We start from the raw sequence: 16567 nt of genomic DNA, 5'->3' as shown, positions 1-16567 counted from the left end.
TCCCTCTATGAGGAGGAGGTCCTATCAGTGACTGACAGCCTTCCCTCTATGAGGAGGAGGTCCTATCAGTGACTGACAGCCTTCCCTCTATGAGGAGGAGGTCCTATCAGTGACTGACAGCCTTCCCTCTATGAGGAGGCGGTCCTATCAGTGACTGACAGCCTTCCCTCTATGAGGGGGAGGTCCTATCAGTGACTGACAGCCTTCCCTCTATGAGGAGGAGGTCCTATCAGTGACTGACAGCCTTCCCTCTATGAGGAGGAGGTCCTATCAGTGACTGACAGCCTTCCCTCTATGAGGAGGCGGTCCTATCAGTGATTGACATCCTTCCCTCTATGAGGAGGAGGTCCTATCAGTGACTGACAGCCTTCCCTCTATGAGGAGGAGGTCCTATCAGTGACTGACAGCCTTCCCTCTATGAGGAGGAGGTCCTATCAGTGACTGACAGCCTTCCCTCTATGAGGAGGAGGTCCTATCAGTGACTGACAGCCTTCCCTCTATGAGGAGGCGGTCCTATCAGTGATTGACATCCTTCCCTCTATGAGGAGGCGGTCCTATCAGTGACTGACAGCCTTCCCTCTATGAGGAGGAGGTCCTATCAGTGACTGACAGCCTTCCCTCTATGAGGAGGAGGTCCTATCAGTGACTGACAGCCTTCCCTCTATGAGGAGGAGGTCCTATCAGTGACTGACAGCCTTCCCTCTATGAGGAGGAGGTCCTATCAGTGACTGACAGCCTTCCCTCTATGAGGAGGAGGTCCTATCAGTGACTGACAGCCTTCCCTCTATGAGGAGGAGGTCCTATCAGTGACTGACAGCCTTCCCTCTATGAGGAGGAGGTCCTATCAGTGACTGACAGCCTTCCCTCTATGAGGAGGAGGTCCTATCAGTGATTGACAGCCTTCCCTCTATGAGGAGGAGGTCCTATCAGTGACTGACAGCCTTCCCTCTATGAGGAGGAGGTCCTATCAGTGACTGACAGCCTTCCCTCTATGAGGAGGAGGTCCTATCAGTGACTGACAGCCTTCCCTCTATGAGGAGGAGGTCCTATCAGTGACTGACAGCCTTCCCTCTATGAGGAGGAGGTCCTATCAGTGATTGGCAGCCTTCCCTCTATGAGGAGGAGGTCCTATCAGTGACTGACGGCCTTCCCTCTATGAGGAGGAGGTCCTATCAGTGATTGACAGCCTTCCCTCTATAACTGTATATACAGAGAGCTGTTAATCACTGATAGGACAGTTTCCTTGACTTTAAAGCTCAGAATGAGAAGAATGTAAAGGAATAAAATATAACTTGTACTGAATCTTTTCCCATAAAACAATACATCAATCTGCTCAGCTCCTCCTGCTCTATAACATGCTGCCTGCAGATTGCACTGCATTTCGTGAGGACAGGTCCTCTTAAAGGGATTCTGCAGTTCTTTCAAACTGATGATCTATCCTATGGACCCCCCGCTGATCAGTTGTTTGAGAAGTAAACAGAGCTTAGCCCCACCCAGGCATACTAGTCGTGACGTCACTGGGCCTGCGGTAAACAGCGAGAAGGCTGTGGCGCTGCTGAAGCGCCGCTGCCTTCTCAAACAGCTGATCGGCGGGGGCCCCGGGTGTCGGACCTCCGCCAATCAGATGCTGATGATCTATCCAGAGGATAGATCATCAGTTTAAAAGAACTGCAGAACCCCTTTAAATCTACAATTTTTTTCCTTTTCCGTGCCAACAGCCCTGGGATATTGTGGACCAGAGTGACATTGTGCCATATGATGTAACAGCTATTCCACACCAAGGCCCAATTAACACCCAAGACAGGATGGCAGGAGACAGACCTAATTCAGCCAGTAGGTACAGTACAGACCAAAAGTTTGGAGACACCTTCTCATTCAAAGAGTTTTCTTTATTTTCATGACTATGAAAATTGTAGATTCACACTGAAGGCATCAAAACTATGAATTAACACATGTGGAATTCTATACATAACAAACAAGTGTGAAACAACTGAAAATATGTCATATTCTAGGTTCTTCAAAGTAGCCACCTTTTGCTTTGATTACTGCTTTGCACACTCTTGGCATTCTCTTGATGAGCTTAAAGAGTTAGTCCCCTGAAAGGGTTTTCACTTCACAGGTGTGCCCTGTCAGGTTTAATAAGTGGGATTTCTTGCCTTATAAATGGGGTTGGGACCATCAGTTGCGTTGAGGAGAAGTCAGGTGGATACACAGCTGATAGTCCTACTGAATAGACTGTTAGAATTTGTATTATGGCAAGAAAAAAGCAGCTAGGTAAAGAAAAACCAGTGGCCATCATTACTTTAAGAAATGAAGGTCAGTCAGCCGAAAAAATTGGGAAAACTTTAAAAGTAAGGGCTATTTGACCATGAAGGAGAGTGATGGGGTGCTGCACCAGATGACCTGGCCTCCACAGTCACCGGACCTGAACCCAATCGAGATGGTTTGGGGTGAGCTGGACCGCAGAGTGAAGGCAAAAGGGCCAACAAGTGCTAAGCATCTCTGGAAACTCCTTCAAGACTGTTGGAAGACCATTTCAGGGGACTACCTCTTGAAGCTCATCAAGAGAATGCCAAGAGTGTGCAAAGCAGTAATCAAAGCAAAAGGTGGCTACTTTGAAGAACCTAGAATATGACATATTTTCAGTTGCTTCACACTTGTTTGTTATGTATATAATTCCACATGTGTTAATTCATAGTTTTGATGCCTTCATAGTCATGAAAATAAAGAAAACTCTTTGAATGAGAAGGTGTGTCCAAACTTTTGGTCTGTACTGTATATAAAAAAGCATTTTCTTCTATGTTTTCAGTCACTGTAAGGGATCAGTGGGTACAGTGTCACCCATTGCCATACCCTTTTTAGGGCATCTCAAAATGATCTAATTCAAAAGGGATTTCAAATACCAGACATTAATAGGGGTTCTCCATGAAGGTCAGCCCCGGTGAAAGAATAGACATCCTCAGGAATAATATGCACTTAGAAAAGTTCTTCTACAACCAAGGTCTTTTAGCTCCTGTAAGGTACTTTCACACTAGCGTTTTTCTTTTCCGGGATAGAGTTCTGTCCTAGGGGCTCTATACCGGAAAAGAGCTGATCAGGTATATCCCCATGTATTCTGAATGGAGAGCAATCCGTTCAGGATGTCTTCAGTTCAGTCTTTCTGCCTTTTCAGGACGGAGATAATACCGCAGCATGCTACGGTTTTATCTCCGGCCAAAAAATACTGAAGACTTGCCTGAATCCGGCATTTTTTTCCCATAGGAATGTATAAGTGCCGGATCAAGCATTCAAAATACCAGAATGCCGGATCCGTCATTCCGGTCTGCGCATGCGCAGACTGAAAAAAAAAAGGTGGAAAAAAAAATAAATGCTAGATCCATTTTTCCGGCTGACACCGGAAAGATGGATCCGGCTTTTTTAATACATTTTTGTGACTGATCCGGCATTTTTCACTCTTACTCTGATCCTGTTCAGTCTTACAAATTCCATCAGTTGGCATACGTTTTGCTGGTTCCAGCGACGGAACTGCTTGCCGGATCACTCTGTCGCAAGTGTGAAAGTAGCCTTAGACCCCAAAATTAAATCAGACTCCAAACCAGACAGCTAAATTCAGACCCCTGACCGGAGTGGGAAAAAAGACCCCCAAGTCTCCTTAGGCCAGTGACACACGTGACGGAAAAATCTAATGCAAAAAATAAATAAATTTAAAAAAACACACGCAAAAAAAAAAAAAACGCACCAGTGGCGCAGTTTTAACTAGGCAACTACCATCCTCACGTAAAGACTTAAACAAAAGTTTGGAGGCTGACACAAATTTTGGTTTTCACAAAGATCACTGCATTTCCACAGCATTTCATCTCTGCAACAAAATAACCTGCTAACATAATTTCTGGCATCTTTTTGTTAGCTCAGGAGAAAGTGTATACTAGGACAAGGCAACTGATATCACTCTATTAAACTGACTGAATTAGAAGAGCAGATTGGCTGATTTAAAAGAGGGATGGAGGTCCATGGAATCATTGTCTTCTTCTGTTAACCATGGTTACCTCCAAGGAAACTTACGCAGTCATCATTGCTTTGCATCAAAAGGGCTTCACAGGCAAGGACATTGCTGCTCGAAAGATTGTACCTAAATCACTAATTTATTGGAGCATCAAGGAGAGAGGCTCAATTGCCGTCAAGAAAGCTTCAGCATGCCCAGGAAAGTCCTGGAAGTGCCAGGACCGTTTCCTAAAGAGGATACAGCTACGGGATCGGATCACCACCTCTGCAGAGCAGGTAGGTGTGAGCGCACCTGCACACACAGTGAGGCAAAGGCTTTTGGAGAATAGCCTGGCATCAAGAAGGGCAGCAAAGAAACCACTTTTCTCCAAGAAAACATCAAGGACAGACTGACATGCTGCAGGAGGTACAGGGATGACAACAGTGAAGCATCCTGAGACCATTCATGGTTGAGGTTGCTTCTCAAGGGAGCGGGCTCACTCTCAAATTTTGACTAAGAACAACTGCCATGAATAAAGAATGGAATCAAAACCTCCAAGAGCAGCTTCTCCCAACCATCCAGGAGCAATTTGCTGATGAACAATGCTTCTTCCAGCATGATGGGGGGCAAAAGTGAGGACCAAGTGCCTTGGTGAACAAAAAGCACTTGACTCCATGGCCAAGAAATTCTACAGATCTCAGTCAATCCTCAAAAATGCAGGAGACAAACCAAAACACAGAAATTGTGATAAACTCCAAGCAGTGATTAGGCAAGAATGGGTTGTCATCAGTCAGGATTCGGCCCAGAAGTCGATACATAGCACTTCAGGCATCTTTATCCTCATGCATTTCAGATGTAAATCACGCCCTCAAACCTCAACTTACAATTAATAGCCAATCACATGACCAAGCAATGAAAGTGATCATGTATTGCTGCCACAGTCGTGACGTCATATTACCACATTTCAATCAAGCCATCTGCCCCGTGACATGGGGCCAAGATGAAATTCATATGGTAAGCCTATTTCGCTTAAGAACATAAAAACCCTTTCAAACCAGGCAAGTACTGAAGCCATCATCAGGTCTTGTAAAAACATACTGAGGACTACTATATTAAAGGGGTTGGTCCATCTAGGACAATGATAGGTGCGGGTCCAGAACAGAGTCACCAAAGTGAATGGAGAGCAACCACTCTCCGTTCACTGCTATGAGCACTGGCTTGGCCATTTCCAGTAGTGCATGGAGAGGTGACTGCGCTTGCATAGTGCGCGCTCCATGTACTGTTAATGGGACTGCTGTAAATAGCCGAGGGCGTTCACTCATATCAATAAAAGGAGAGCACGCCACACATGTTCGGTGCTCTCTCCTTCACTTCGAGGGCTTCGTTCTGGACATAGAAGAGGGTTCCAGAGGCGAGAACTGCACCTAACTGACATTGATGGCCTATCCTAGCAATAGGCCATCAATGTTCAAGATGGGCCAACCCCTTTAAAGGGAACCTGTCACCAGGATTTTGTGTATAGAGCTGAGGACATGGGTTGCTAGATGGCCGCTAGTACATCCCCAATACCCAGTCCCCATAGCTCTGTGTGCTTTTATGTAAAAAAAAACAAAAAAAAAACAACACCACAATTTGATACATATGTAAATGAACCTGAGATGAGTCCTGTACGTGAGAGGAGTCAGGGACAGGACTCATCTCAGGTTAATTTGCATATGTATCAAATGGGTTTTTTGACACCATAAAAGCAAACAGAGCTATGGGCACTGGGTATTGCGGATGTGCTAGCGGCCATCTAGCAACCCATGTCCTCAGCTCTATACACAAAATCCCGGCGACAAGTTCCCTTTAAGGGTACAGCCACACAGGTCCTATACGCTGTGGATTCACAGTACTAGTAAGGCTACTTTCACACTTGCATTTTGTGCGGATCAGTCATGGACGGATCCGTTCAGATAATCCAACCGTCTGCATCCTTTCAGAACGGATCCGTTTGTATTATCTTTAACATAGCCAAGACGGATCCGTCTTGAACACCATTGAAAGTCAATGGAGGATGGATCCGTTTTCTATTGTGCCAGATTGTGTCATCGAAAACGGATCCGTCCCCATTGACTTACATTGTGTGCCAGGACGGATCCGTTTGGCTCAGTTTCATCAGACGGACACCAAAACGCTGCAAAAAGCGTTTTGGTGTCCGTCTCCAAAGCGGAATGGAGACAGAATGGAGGCAAACTGATGAATTCTGAGCGGATCCTTTTCCATTCAGAATGCAAACTGATCTGTTTTGGACCGCTTGTGAGAACCCTGAACGGATCTCACAAACTTAAAGCCAAAAACGCGAGTGTGAAAGTAGCCTTAGGTAAAGGATTCATTCAGGAATTTAATTCAAGCATTGCAGAAAAAATTAATAAATAAATCCTTAAACGGATGGCAGCGTGGACATAAATCATGTCCATTTACGCTATAGATTTCCATTGTGGATTTCACCACTACTAATATAACTTCCATAATATCTACACTTTTTGACACTAATCATATACTTAGCCTGAAATGGCTGATAGCAGGAGAAGTAGACTGCCTTCAACAGCACAAGGAAATGGGACTAGATAGCCACTAGCTGCGATGTCTTGAAGGAAGTTTACCATGTTATAGATGTATATAATTTGGGATCCACAGAGGCATTAGACTAAGACCGATATCACATCAAACAGGAATCTCTATTAAAAAAGTGCAACTTCATTTATTGCGCAGTATAAGAGTCTAGGTGATGACAAGACACTCACCTCAGCTTCTTCCTCTTCCTCTTTGTTCTGCTCGCCATCGCTAGCCTCTGCATCCCCATCCTCTTCATCACTGCTGGAAGACTCCAATATTTCACTCATGTCCATCTTCCAACTGCTGGGTACTGTCCGGGACTTGAAAAAAGCCATGGCTTCCTCTATACCTGGAGGAGGGGGGAGGAAGGTTTAGTCACTATTTTCCCAAAGATTCATTCGTCTTTCATGTACACAGACAATGACACAGGCATTTCCCAAAGTCAAAACTTTGAACACATTTTTTGCAAGAACCTGAGCACTAGGTGCATTTTGATGATCCTTCAGCCCATCATGGCAACTAATGCACATTGAGTATTACAGCACACATCATTGAAGGGTAGGGGGATTCTAAAGACCCTGCCATCAGATCGGTGCCCTCTGAGTGACTGATCGTATTATATTAAAAAGGCATGGTCCTGCTGTGTAGGGGATGAGACATGATTGCAGAAGAGATTCCCTGGGGAATTTTTATTTGATTGCTTTATGTTATTTATATATTTTTTAAATATATTTTTTATTTAAGCTGTCACCTGAAGTCAATAAATGATGAAATATCATGCCTTTCCTAGATCTACGGGCTCTTTCACACTTGCGTTGTCCGGATCCGTCGTGCACTCCATTTGCCGGAGGTGCCCGCCGGATCTGTAACAACGCAAGTGAACTAAAAGCATTTGAAAACGGATCCGTCTTCAAAATGCGTTCAGTGTTACTATGGCACCCAGGACGCTATTAAAGTCCTGGCTGACATAGTAGTAGTGGGGAGCGGTATACTTATAGTCAGTGCGGCTCCCGGGGCGCTCCAGAATGACGTCAGGGCGCCCCATGCACATGGATGACGTGATCCATGCGATCACGTCATCCATGCGCGTGGGGCGCCCTGACGTCACTCTGGAGCGCCCCGGGAGCCGCACGGACGGTAAGTATACTGCTCCCCCGCTCCCCACTACACTTTACCATGGCGAACAGGACTTTAGCGTTCTTGAGCAAGACAGATCAGTCATGACTCACAATGTAAGTCAATGGTGACGGATCCGTTTTCTCTGACGCAAAACGTCAGGGCTATTTTAGAGATAATACAACCAGATCCGTTCATAACAGATGCAGACGGTTGTATTATCATGAGGGAAGCGTTTTTGCCGATTCATGACGGATCCAGCAGAAATGCAGACGTGAAAGTAGCCCAAGTTAAAAATTAAAAGGGTTTCCGGTAGTAGAAAAACATGACAAGTGTGGGAAAACAGTGGCCTCAAGAAATGTAGATGTGTATTCTCCTATTCCATCCACCACTTAATTTCTTCTTGCGGACAGAGAGCAGTAAACCTCTTAAAGTCATTTCCCAGAATTACCTGCATCTGCTCTACACGGAGGCGTAAATGAGCTGCTAAACGCAGTGCTTTATACAGTGCAGGCACACGCTCAGTCGTGCAATTTTTCATGTATGCACTGCAGCCAGTCTGTGGTAGAATTCAGGCTGGATGTTCGGAGAACAGGAGAAGAAAGCAAATATGGGGTCATGTGAGGAGCATAAAATCACCTAATGGCGATTTTTTTTTCTCTTTTAATAGTACCTTTGTACCTAGAGGGTAAAAAGGAGACTTTTGTATTACTTACCAGTAAAGTCTCTTTCTCGCTCTTCCTTGGGGGACACAGGAAACCATGGGTATAGCTCTGCTCCCTAGGAGGCGTGACACTAAGCGAAAGCTGTAAGCCCCTCCTCCATCAGCTATACCCTTCAGCCTGGAGAAGAGACTGCCAGTTGCGTGTCCAAGTAGTGAAAGATAACCACCAACCGGAAAAAGAACTGTCGGGCCCCAACGGGGGCAACCAAGCCGGAACCACAACTGTAACCCAATGAAGGGCGGGTGCTGTGTCCCCCAAGGAAGAGCGAGAAAGAGACTTTACTGGTAAGTAATACAAAAGTCTCCTTTTCTCGCCCATATTCCTTGGGGGACACAGGAAACCATGGGACGTTCCAGAGCAGTCCCAGAAGGGAGGGACCAGAACAAACTCAACCAACGCCAGAGGCATCAATCAACTGCCGCCTGCAACACCAGACGGCCTAAAGCAGCGTCAGCCGACGCATGAGTATGCACCCTGTAGAACTTGGTGAAGGTGTGCAAGGAGGACCAAGTGGCCGCCTTGCAAATCTGCTCCGAAGAAGCCCGATTTCTCTGAGCCCAGGAAGCCCCGACCGCTCTAGTGGAGTGAGCGGTAACACCAAGGGGAGGAACCCTGCCCTTGGCGAGATAAGCCTCAGTAACAGCCATCTTGACAAAACGAGCGATAGCAACTTTGGATGCCGCCATCCCTCTGCGCGACCCTTCCGGGACCACAAAGAGCGAGTCAGTATGCCTGAAAGAGCTGGTTACTTCCAGGTAAATCTTGAGCGCCCTGACAACGTCCAGGCGATGAAGCTTCCTCTCCCGCGGATGGGAAGGGGAAGGACACAAAGAGGGGAGAACGATGTCCTCGTTCAGATGAAAGGCGGAGACCACCTTAGGAAGGAAGGAAGGGACCGGACGAAGAACCACCTTGTCCTGGTGGAACACTAGGAAAGGTTCCAGACAGGAGAGTGCAGCCAATTCGGACACCCTCCGAAGAGAGGTGATGGCTACAAGGAAAATAACCTTGCAGGACAGAAGTCGCAAGGAAACCGTCCGCAGAGGCTCGAAAGGAGAAGCCTGGAGCGCTGAGAGAACCAGGTTCAGGTCCCAGGGCGGTACCGGAGGGCGATACGGAGGAACCGCGTGAGCCACGCCCTGAAGGAAGGTCTTGACAGGACCAAGGGGGGCCAGTGGGCGCTGAAACAAAATGGACAGCGCAGATACCTGACCCTTCAAAGAACTAAGGCCTAGACCTTGGGCCAGTCCGCTCTGCAGGAAGGACAAAACGGTGGGGAGAGAAAAGCGGAGCGGAGGAATCCCCAGATCGGTACAGAACCCCAAAAAAGTCCTCCAGGTCCTATAATAGATCCTAGAAGAGGACGGCTTACGGGCGCGGATCATGGTGCGGACGACATCCGCAGAAAAACCCCTACGTGTCAGGACGGTGGTCTCAACAACCACGCCGTCAAACGTAGGGACCCTAAACGCGGGTGGAAGATCGGTCCCTGAGAGAGAAGATCTTCCCTGGCGGGCAGTGGCCAGGGCGCGTCTGCCAGGAGCAGCATGAGGTCGGCATACCAAGACCGGCGGGGCCAGTCCGGAGCGACCAGAATCACCGAGACGCCTTCCGCCGCGATCTTCCGAAGGACCTTGGGCAGGAGAGGGATGGGAGGGAATATGTATGGGCGCGCGAAGCCTCGCCAAGGAAGAACGAGGGCGTCGGCTCCGCAAGCTCCCGGATCCCTGGCCCTGGACAGATAGGCGGGGACCTTGTGATTGAATTTTGAGGCCATGAGGTCCACGTCCGGAATGCCCCAACGAAGGCAAATGGCCTCGAATACCTCCGGGTGAAGAGACCACTCGCCGGGGTCGACGGTGGTGCGACTGAGGAAGTCCGCCGCCCAATTGTCCACCCCTGGAATAAAAATTGCAGATAGGGCCGGGACGTGGGCTTCCGCCCAACGGAGAATGCTGGTGACCTCCCGCATCGCTGCAGCGCTGCGAGTGCCCCCCTGGTGGTTTATGTACGCCACGGCCGTGGCGTTGTCTGATTGTACACGAACTGGATGACCCTTCAGCAGATGAGTCCAGTGTCGTAGAGACAGAAGGGCCGCTCTCAGTTCCAGGACATTGATCGAGAGTTTGGACTCCGATGGAGACCAAATGCCCTGGACGGATCGGGGAGGAAACACGCCTCCCCAGCCCGAGAGACTGGCATCGGTTGTAACCACCAACCAGTTGAGTGGCAGAAAGGACCTGCCCAGAAGAGGGGACTGTAACCACCAGCGGAGAGATGACCGCACCGGAGGCGACAGATGGAAGGGATGATCCAGAGACTGCGGCGATTTGTCCCAGGAGGAGAGGATCGCCCGTTGGAGAGGGCGGGAGTGAAACTGCGCAAATGGGATCGCCTCGAAGCAGGCAACCATCTGCCCCAATACCCGCATGCAGAAGCGGAAGGACGGTCGACGGTGGAGAAGGAGACCCCGAACCGCCCCACGGAGGATCAGACGTTTTTCCGAGGGAAGACGTACCTCCGCCGTTCCCGTGTCTAAAAGCATTCCCAGGAAGACGAGTTGTCTGGAGGGGGGAAGGGAGGACTTGGGGAAGTTGATGACCCAACCAAACCTCGCCAGAGTCTCTAGAGTGAGATCCACGCTGGCAACCGCTTGAGAAAGGGACGGAGCCTTGATGAGGATATCGTCCAAGTACGGTAGCAGAAAAACACCCCTGGAACGGAGTAAGGCTAAAACCGGGGCCAGGACCTTGGTGAACACCCGGGGGGCTGTTGCCAGTCCAAAGGGAAGGGCGACAAATTGGAAGTGGAGGTCCCCCACGGCGAATCGAAGGAAGCGATGGTGACACTGGGCTACCGGAACATGGAGGTAGGCATCCTGTATATCGATGGAAGACATGAAATCTCCCTGCTCCAGGGAAGCCACCGCGGAGCGGAGGGACTCCATCCGAAACCGTCGAAGGAGGAGAAAACGGTTGAGCTTTTTGAGGTCCAAAATGGGCCGCACCGAACCTCCCTTCTTGGGAACTACAAAGAGGTTCGAGTAGAACCCTTGGAATCTTTCCTCTAGAGGAACGGGGGTAATCACCCCCCTGTCCAGTAAAGCTTGAACGGCCGCGGAGAACGCGGCCGCGTCTTTCGGGTCTCGCGTGGGGCGGGAGCGAAAGAACCGATCCGGAGGGAAGGATGCAAATTCGATTTTGTATCCGGAGGACACAATTTCGAGGGCCCAGGCGTCGGAGACGTGAGCCATCCAGACGTCCTTGAAAAGGAGGAGCCGGCCCCCCACCCGGGTGGGTGGGGGCGCGCCTTCAGGCAGAGGACTGTTTTGCTGCGGGTGTGCGGGCAGCCTGCGGCTTGCGCCAGGAGGGCTGCGCCCGAAAAAACGGCTTCCTACGCTTGTCCTGGGGAGGAGCCGAAGCGGCAGCTGTGGTGGGAGCCCCAGAGGCCCTGCGGGAGGACCGAAAACGAGACGCACCAGGGCGTCCGCGGGGGGCGCCCCTGGCTTGGGGTTGAGGAAGATGGGTGCTTTTACCACCCGTGGCCTCTGAAATAAGTTCGTCTAAGCGGACCCCGAAAAGGCGGGAACCCGCAAACGGTAGCCCCGCCAAGGAACGTTTGGAGGCAGCGTCCGCTTTCCAGACCTTCAGCCAGAGCTCCCTCCTGACGGCAACTGCCAGGGCGGAGGAGCGCGCAATAAGGGCTCCCGCATCAAGGGAGGCCTCACAGACAAAATTCCCGGCCCGAATAATAAGCTGGGCCAAGGAACGTAGGTCCTGGATGGGGATGTCCGAGTCCAACTCCTGTTCCAGCTGCGTACCCCAAGCAGAGATTGCTTTCCCTGCCCAAGCAGAGGCAAAAACCGGCCTGAGGGCAGAACCGGAGGCAGCAAAAATGCCCTTGGACAGTGTCTCCATGCGACGGTCCTCCGCTGACTGAAGAGAGGACCCATCGGGAACAGGGATGGCCGTGTTCTTTGACAGCCGGGCCACAGGGGGGTCTACCTTGGGTGGGGAAGACCAGGTGGCCACGACATCGGCTGGAAAAGGATAGCAAATGTCCAGCTTCTTTGGGTTGACAAAACGGGCGTCCGGGCGAGCCCAAGCCTTAGACACCACGGAGGAGAAATCAGAGTGGATTGGAAAGACTTTTGAGGCCTGCCTGGGTCTGATAAAGGAGACGCTAGCTGCGTCCGAGCTAGGGGGGTCATCCTGCACCTTAAAGGTGTCACGTATATCAGAGATGAGTTGAGCCATCGCTGAGGCTAGCTTGGACGGCAGGGCCGAGTCCATTTCCAAATCTGAAGCCGCCAATTCACCTTCAGAGAGCGAATCCTTTGGAGAGGAGAGGCTCGTCTGGGTGCGCACGCGTGGCGGGGAGAGGGAGGCATCCGAGGAGGAGGCTCGCTCTACTCTAATACGCTTCTGAGAGTGCCTAGCTCGGGAGGGGTCACTAGGAGAGGATGAACCCGCTGCAGCGGCAGAAGCAGTGGACCCGGAGGGCGCGACAGTCAGAGTGGCGTCCTGCGGGGTAGGTGGCCTATCTATTAGGCGGCCCACGACATGAGTGAGGCTTTCCACGGCCTGGGACAGGGATCTAGCCCAGTCAGGCGGGTCAGAGGAAGCAGGGAGCGACACAGCGGGCGACTGAGGCTGCGGTGGGGCTCGGCATGCAGTACAGTGCGGATCGGACTGCCCCCGGGGAAAGGGTTCCCTACAAGCGGTACAGGCATGGTACCATGGCTTGGCGGCTGCAGAAGGGTCTGACATGGTGGAAAGATGTTGCACTTTAAGGCAACAGTACTGTGGCACGGAGGGGGTTAAACAGTCCTACCAGACCCGATGATACAAGCGGCAGCTGTAAGGGGAACAGACTGAGGAGGCTGTGGAGGAGAGGCAGCAGCACGGAGCTGAAAGGCTTCAGGATCGCACGGCAGAGAGATGAACCCGGAAGTAGCGGAGCGCAGCAGCACGGAGCTGAATGTGTAAGGAAGCTCCGCCCCCCCTCTGCCGCGCTGAAGCCGAAGCAGAGCCGCGCGCGCGCGGCAAAATGATTTTAACCCCCAAGGATGTTGAAGTGCCGGCCATGACATGGCGCCGTTCATGCCAGGAGAACGGCTCCCACCGCGCCTAGATGTAGCAGACTGCTTGCAAGTCTGCAGCCGTCCCCTGTAAGGCAGCGTTCTAGGACTTGCCCAGATAGACTGCCCTCCAACTATGCCCGGTAACGTCCCGATATGCGGGGGGGGGGGGGGGGGGGGGGGGGGGCGGGGGGGGGTTTGCAGTGGTCATGTAACAGTGGCCATGTTGGTAGCAGCGGTGGGAGGGAGGAAGGGGAGGCTGGAGCAGCCACTCTCACCATACGCTGTCTTCGCCCTCAGTCCATCCAGCGGGGTCGCCCCTTCAGCTCCTGGCACCGCGGTGGCAGGAAGCCGGGGGAGGGACTTGGCGTGCGGGCGACCCTGAGCTGGCGGGACGCAGGGGAGCGAGGCTGCCCTGGTCCACCTTGTCTTCTGTGGGGGAGGCGGCAGTGCGGAATTACCGGCACTGGCGCAACTCAACCCCGGGAGAAACAGAGGGGTCAATGCGCCTCTGTTGTCCCTGTAGGTAGAAAAAAACCGAGTTAAAAACAACAAATACGTAAAAAATAAAAATCATAGGATAACAACCCTGCATAAGCAGGGGGTGTCTTGCCTCCTTGGACACTAAGCAAAAACTGGCAGTCTCTTCTCCAGGCTGAAGGGTATAGCTGATGGAGGAGGGGCTTACAGCTTTCGCTTAGTGTCACGCCTCCTAGGGAGCAGAGCTATACCCATGGTTTCCTGTGTCCCCCAAGGAATATGGGCGAGAAACTAATCTAATGTCCAAACATGGCAAAAATAAATAAAAATAAATAAAGATGAGCTTTTTTGGCTCCATGAAGACTTTTCTTATATTCCTAGAGAGGAAATGGGGTGATCTAGAAAAAATATATGGTAAGTGACCGTGGACACAGGAGAAGATTTTCTTTTCCCCAACAGTAGTGCAATACCAAGTAGTTGTAATATTAGTTTCAATCATACCCTACTGGCTCCATAGACTCTAATCCACTGCGCATTTATGCCCCCACATTACAAACCAGTTTTAGCTCTTATCCCTCCTTAGCAATTTTATGTGATGTGGAAATAATATTATCCACACACTGATCATGGGCACAATTAGTCAGTTACCTGGCTTTGCAGGGCTCTCCGATTTCAGTGCATTCATGTCAAGCTCTTCGATATCTTTCCTTGCTACCGAATGGCTGAATAAAAGAAAAAAAAAATGAAACATTTTCATAAATTTAAAAAAAAAAAAAAATTAACTAAGAAACACATTTATTACACATTTTTCTATATGATACTGGCACGTTCCCCTAGATCTGTGCCGAAATAATTCTAAAGATAAGGTTTCGCTTGAAGGGATTGTTCGGACTTTAAAATCGACTGGTGGGGATCCAAAACACAACACACACTAAGGGCTCATGCACACGACCGTATGGAGTTTTCAGTGTTTTGTGGGCCGTTTTTAACTGATCAGTTTTTCATTTCAGTAGCGTTTCCGGTTCAATTCTTCGGTATGGTATATACAGTAATTACATAGGAAAAATTGGGCTGGGCATAAAATTTTCAATAGATGGTTCTGCAAAAACGGAACGGATACAGAGTACATTCCGTATGTGTTCCGTTTTTTTTTTGCGGACCCATTGACTTGAATGGAGCCACTGAATGTGATCTGCGGGCAATATTAATAGGACATGTTCTATCTTTGAATGGAAAAACGGAAATGGAATGCACACGGAGACACTTCAGTTTTTTTTTTTGTGCTGACCCATTGTAATGAATGGTTTAGTATAAGTAACGCATACTGAACTAAAAAACGGCCAGTATACTGAACGCAAAAAAAGGTTCGTGTGCATGAGCCCCAACTGATTGGTTGAAGAGGCCGCAGCACACAGGGCGATAAAGTAACGGTATAGCTGAGCAATATACTTTCACTTTTTAAGAAGTAACTCAATATTTCTACTCCAGAAACTGCACACTGTGCTGCGTGCTGGGAAATCTGCAAAACGCTGTATAGATTTTACGTTTTCTAAGTAACTGTGCAGATGTTACTGAAATACTATTTTCTCTGCCCAGATTAGAAATGTTCCTAAGAAAATGTAGCATTTAACATTTCTTAGGTGGCCCACAACCCGACTCCAATAGGGTTTCTTACTAAATTTCCTCAGAGGTTGCGCTGCGATCAACTGACCGTTTTACTGCAACTTGCCCTATAGCCCTAGGCCACAATACCCAGCAAAGACATATGCAACCCAATCTAACCACAAGGTGGCAATACTCATTTTGTATGCAGCTATAGGTTACCGAAAAATCTGCAGAAAAATGTGTAACCTAAAAAAAAAAAAAATTGTGGTCAGAAATAAGTGGCCATTTATTTTGTTATATAGTAAAAGATGTCCACAGCAACACATAAGGACACATAAGGACTCCTAAAAATTGTACCCTGGCACAATACTAATTATTTATGGTTCCAAAACGACTGCATGATAACCATTGGGGCAAATACATTAAGACTGGGGTCATATGTGCCAATCTTAAGCCTCATTCCCACGTCAGTGTTTCACGTACGTGTGCTGTCCGTGTTCAATGCGGACAGCACACATCAGTGTTTTAGCACGGTCCGTGTTTTCAGCACGGATGCATGTCCTATCTTGGTCCATGTTACCGGATCCCTCACGCCCATTATAGTCTATGGGTCCGTGAAAATCACGGATGCAATCCGTGTTTCATGGATTATTAAGAAGAGATAATTTGAAAATAATTTTTCAGCTGTTCAGTGTCAATGAAACATGGATGCAACACGGACAGCTTTACAGATGCCCTGCTCACGGATTTGAGCACGGACACGGACGTGTGAATGAGGCTTTATGCTGCATTTACATGCAACGATTGAGCACACATTTGTCGGAAAGGAAGTGTTCCGTTTTGATAATTGCCTGCACGTTAGTGGGCGTGAAGAGTTGAATTTACATGCAGCGATCACCTCCATAGAATGAGCGCGAGCAATGGCTGATGCCATCACTCGTCCTCATACAGCTACATTATTTTCTGGGCAGCAGATCGCTG

At 49.4% G+C, this 16567-nt stretch overlaps 1 protein-coding gene across 3 annotated transcripts in view; it reads right to left on the bottom strand.

The window, feature by feature from the left end:
- Positions 1-16567, bottom strand: part of ARID4A (AT-rich interaction domain 4A) — a 111427-nt gene that overhangs the window by 60598 nt on the left and 34262 nt on the right. For all 3 annotated transcript variants that reach the window (XM_040411278.1, XM_040411280.1, XM_040411279.1), the window contains exons 10-11: positions 14630-14703; positions 6769-6929 (exon numbers count right to left, since the gene is read on the bottom strand). In XM_040411278.1, coding sequence (XP_040267212.1) covers positions 6769-6929; positions 14630-14703 — 235 coding nt within the window. The remainder of the gene's footprint in view (positions 1-6768; positions 6930-14629; positions 14704-16567) is intronic.

This window comes from Bufo bufo, chromosome 11 (assembly GCF_905171765.1).
Source record: "Bufo bufo chromosome 11, aBufBuf1.1, whole genome shotgun sequence".
Classification (NCBI taxonomy): Eukaryota; Metazoa; Chordata; class Amphibia; order Anura; family Bufonidae; genus Bufo; species Bufo bufo.
Note: the sequence above shows the minus strand (reverse complement) of the source record. Positions and strands in the feature narration are given on the sequence as shown.